The sequence below is a fragment of the Sinocyclocheilus anshuiensis genome, unplaced genomic scaffold (assembly GCF_001515605.1).
Source record: "Sinocyclocheilus anshuiensis isolate Anshui unplaced genomic scaffold, SAMN03320099.WGS_v1.1 scaffold1166, whole genome shotgun sequence".
Classification (NCBI taxonomy): Eukaryota; Metazoa; Chordata; class Actinopteri; order Cypriniformes; family Cyprinidae; genus Sinocyclocheilus; species Sinocyclocheilus anshuiensis.
In genome coordinates this window covers 338,983-342,666 of record NW_015536532.1, presented here as the reverse complement: position 1 = coordinate 342,666, position 3,684 = coordinate 338,983, and the positions used below count along the sequence as shown (strand labels likewise).

The 3,684-nt window shown below is 33.7% G+C and overlaps 1 protein-coding gene across 3 annotated transcripts in view; it reads right to left on the bottom strand.

Annotated features, from left to right (window-relative positions):
* gtpbp1 (GTP binding protein 1) overlaps positions 1 to 2,004 on the bottom strand; it is a 12,206-nt gene extending 10,202 nt beyond the window's left edge. For all 3 annotated transcript variants that reach the window (XM_016494867.1, XM_016494875.1, XM_016494884.1), the window contains exon 1: positions 1,507 to 2,004. In XM_016494867.1, the coding sequence (XP_016350353.1) occupies positions 1,507 to 1,695 (189 nt within the window). In that variant the 5' untranslated portion in view covers positions 1,696 to 2,004. The remainder of the gene's footprint in view (positions 1 to 1,506) is intronic.
* Positions 2,005 to 3,684: the final 1,680 nt, after the last annotated feature.

Genomic DNA, 3,684 nt, shown 5'->3' with positions numbered 1-3,684 from the left:
GCAATGTAAAGCGCTTTGAGTGCCTAGAAAAGCGCTATATAAATGTAATTAATTATTATTATTATTATTATTAAAACAGATACTAGCTTATTATTGTGCTCACAGTGTTCAATATTCAGAGGTAATCTTGCCAGGTTGATTATTTTAGTAACAAAGTGATACTATTATAATTTATTTGTATTTTGAAGTAGTTTTAATTTTTATTTTTTCCATTTTTATTTTCATTTTAGTTACATTTTTAGTCATTTTGTTGTATGTTTTTGTCATTTGTATTAGGGTGGATGACATGACATGCAGTTCTACCTGTCCATGATGTCATATACTAATAAAAATGGGTATTTGTTAAAAATGTATATCTTTATGTTGTTCCTCTGACAAGATATTATTACAGCATACCATAGCTTTACTGCTGTATAAAGACCTCTACTTCAAATTTTTATCTAAACATCAAAATTGTCATATGGTGTGACTGTCCGGACTATGTGTGACCTTACTAATATGACAATGAATCTCAGCAAAGTATAAATAATTGATAGATTTACAGTTAACAGAATTAACAGAATTAGGCATTTTTAATGGACACTGAAAGTGTTGATGTCTGTGCATGATTTTAAAGCAAGTTCTGGCAATACAAAATCTAAAAGACCACATATTTTTTGGGAAATTCAAGAGTCAGTACAACACAGCTCAATATTTTTTATGCCTAATATTTGAAGTAAAAAAAATAAATGTTTTCAGGCTTATATGTCAACCACCCATTAGTCTTTTATAATGTTTATTTATTTATTTACCTTCAGTTTTAGCTTTAGATATTTTAGTACATCAAGTTAAACCAAATGAAAATGAGAAACTATGCCTTGGCAACTAGTTGAAATATATATTATATTTTAATTCAGTTAACTTATTTCAAGGAAGGAAAATGTTGTTCATTGTTTACATGGTGTTAAAACTTTGGGACCATAAACCAAAAAAAAAGTTATCGACTCATAAAATGGACTTCCTCATTCTCTGATCCATTTATCTCCTCCGTGTCTCCCTCCTTCTAAAGGGAAATCCCTCGGTGTTGCACTGATATTTCATCAGGTATTGTGTTGTGAGGTCGTCATTTCTTCACAACTGACAAACTGTCCATATTTCATTCATTGGAATTAATGCAGATTTGCAGTCTATAATCAGCTTGCTTTACAGCTAAACCCCCACACAGATGGATAAATCAGAAAGCCATATTTTAATATTGCACTACGACAGGTGCATATGATACAGATGATAAGAAATTTGTTTTAAAAAAAAATCGCTAAAGATAGCCGGGTTAGCTTAGGTTAGATGCAAACACTCAGTGGTCAGCTCGTAAAACAGTGAAAATCTCAAACAGTAAAGAAAATCAAATAACATGATTATAACTGCCAGTTCAAAATTCCAACGAGTAGTCACATTACTAATAATATAATTTTTGTAAACGCATTCATTTACTACGACTAGGCTGACTCTGTTTGAGGCCTAAGTTACCTTGCTGGAGAAGTCAATGCCGAGATCCACGGCCTCGCCGTTGAACATCTCCCCGTCCTCGAAGCACTCCGCCCCGTCGTCCTCGCCGCATCCCCGCGCTGGAGCAAACATGCTAGCGGGGACCACAGACTCTGGTAACCCTATGGCTCCGGGATTAAAACCCGGATCCGTCGTCGCTGCTGATGCCATCTCTGGGGCAGCAGTTTTTAAAATCAAGCTAAAACAACTATAAAACGAATCGGTTTTGGGGGGAACAATTGTAAGCTGATACAGCACTAACACATTCAGACTGTTACGCCGCTCGCCACTAGGTTAAAACCTGCCTCGTCGAGATAAACAAGTATCGCTACATATTACTGCTATCACAATAACACGCTAAACTGATAATAGAGTACACCAACGTCTGACAATCTGTCACTGTGCACCGTTTAAATGTTACGTTTAAATATGTTTAGAAAATGAGTCATGTGTGTTTTTCTTCTTCTCATTAATTATTGATCAGCGGTCTTGGCCAATAATTTTCTCCAGAATTATAATCACTTGTTTTATTATCCAATGAAAGTTCGTGGGCGGTGCATGTCATTACTAATAAAATATAATTACAATGCAAATTATGTAACATTTAGTTCTAAAGTCGCAAGGTTTGTTTTGGTACATAATTAGATTGACAGAAAAAACTAATAAATAATAATAGTAATAATAATTTTAAAAAAAAATTAACTGAAAAAATAAGAGTCAGACTAATAAAGGATATCAGTATGCTATTTAAAAACGAGCAAGTACTGACAATCTGTCACTGTGCACCGTTTAAATGTTACGTTTAAATATGTTTAGAAAATGAGTCATGTGTGTTTTTCTTCTTCTCATTAATTATTGATCAGCGGTCTTGGCCAATAATTTTCTCCAGAATTATAATTACTTGTTTATTATCCAATGAAAGTTCGTGGGCGGTGCATGTCATTACTAATAACATATAATTACAATGCAAATTATGTAACATTTAGTTCTAAAGTCGCAAGGTTTGTTTTGGTACATAATTAGATTGACAGAAAAAACTAATAAATAATAATAGTAATAATAATTTAAAAAAAAAATTAACTGAAAAAATAAGAGTCAGACTAATAAAGGATATCAGTATGCTATTTAAAATCGAGCAAGTAGAACACGGACATAGTTGACCGTCTTCATCACGCAGTTGTGTAGTAACTGAATCCACGTGCTACAACAAAACGTGTAACGAGAATATTATACATAAATAGTCACCAGATTACCTTGTTTGTGTAATCTAATTGAATTAAATTACTAAACATATCAGCAATAATCTGAGTGATGGCTAAACAAGTCAGGTAGCCTAACATGTTATTTCAAACCTTTCAGATATTTAAATCTAAATTGTTCGTCTGATATAATAAAGTAATGTAAGTATTGTACTGTATAATGTTTATTGTATTTGTGATAAAATACTGGCTGGATCATCACTTTAGGTTTCTGGACCTATAAAGGCAACGTGTTAAATGATTGGAGCGTGGCTGATTTGGCTGCATTGTAGGGCAGACATGTGACACAAGTCAATGGGACAAAAGCAAAAATGTAAAAATAAATAAATTCTTGAGCCTAAATTAAAAGTCAAGAAGTAGTAGCATTGGACTGTAATCAAGAGGGTTCCGCCGAACCCCTTTAACCTAACATATTTATCTGAAGTCTCCCTTCGATTTAAAGTTAATATTTCAAAAATGTAACATCATATTCACATTCACGGTTCTCTTATATCAATCAACGGTCACATGACATGCAGGTAAACGTAAACTTAGTGTTTTTATTTTAATAAATAGTTTATTGTAATTTTGTAAATATAATTTCATTAGCTTTTCACCAACTCATAAACCCCCCACAGCAGATGTAAGTTCAGTTTGAATGTGAACAAAGGCAGCATCTTTATAGGCCTAGTTATCCAGGTCTCAGTGAGCCAAGAAGCAAAGTGACATACTTTAGCACAGGCAGAATTTACGGGCTGGTGAGGTGCTCTAGTGGACATGGTCCTCCAAAAAACAAAAAGCAAGCAACCCAACCAGAACAATGGACACAACAATATCATGTCTGACACAAAGAGTAAAAAGTGCTCTGTCAGCATAGTTGTACAGTGCGACTTTTTAATGGAGCCCTGGCTGAACTTATTAT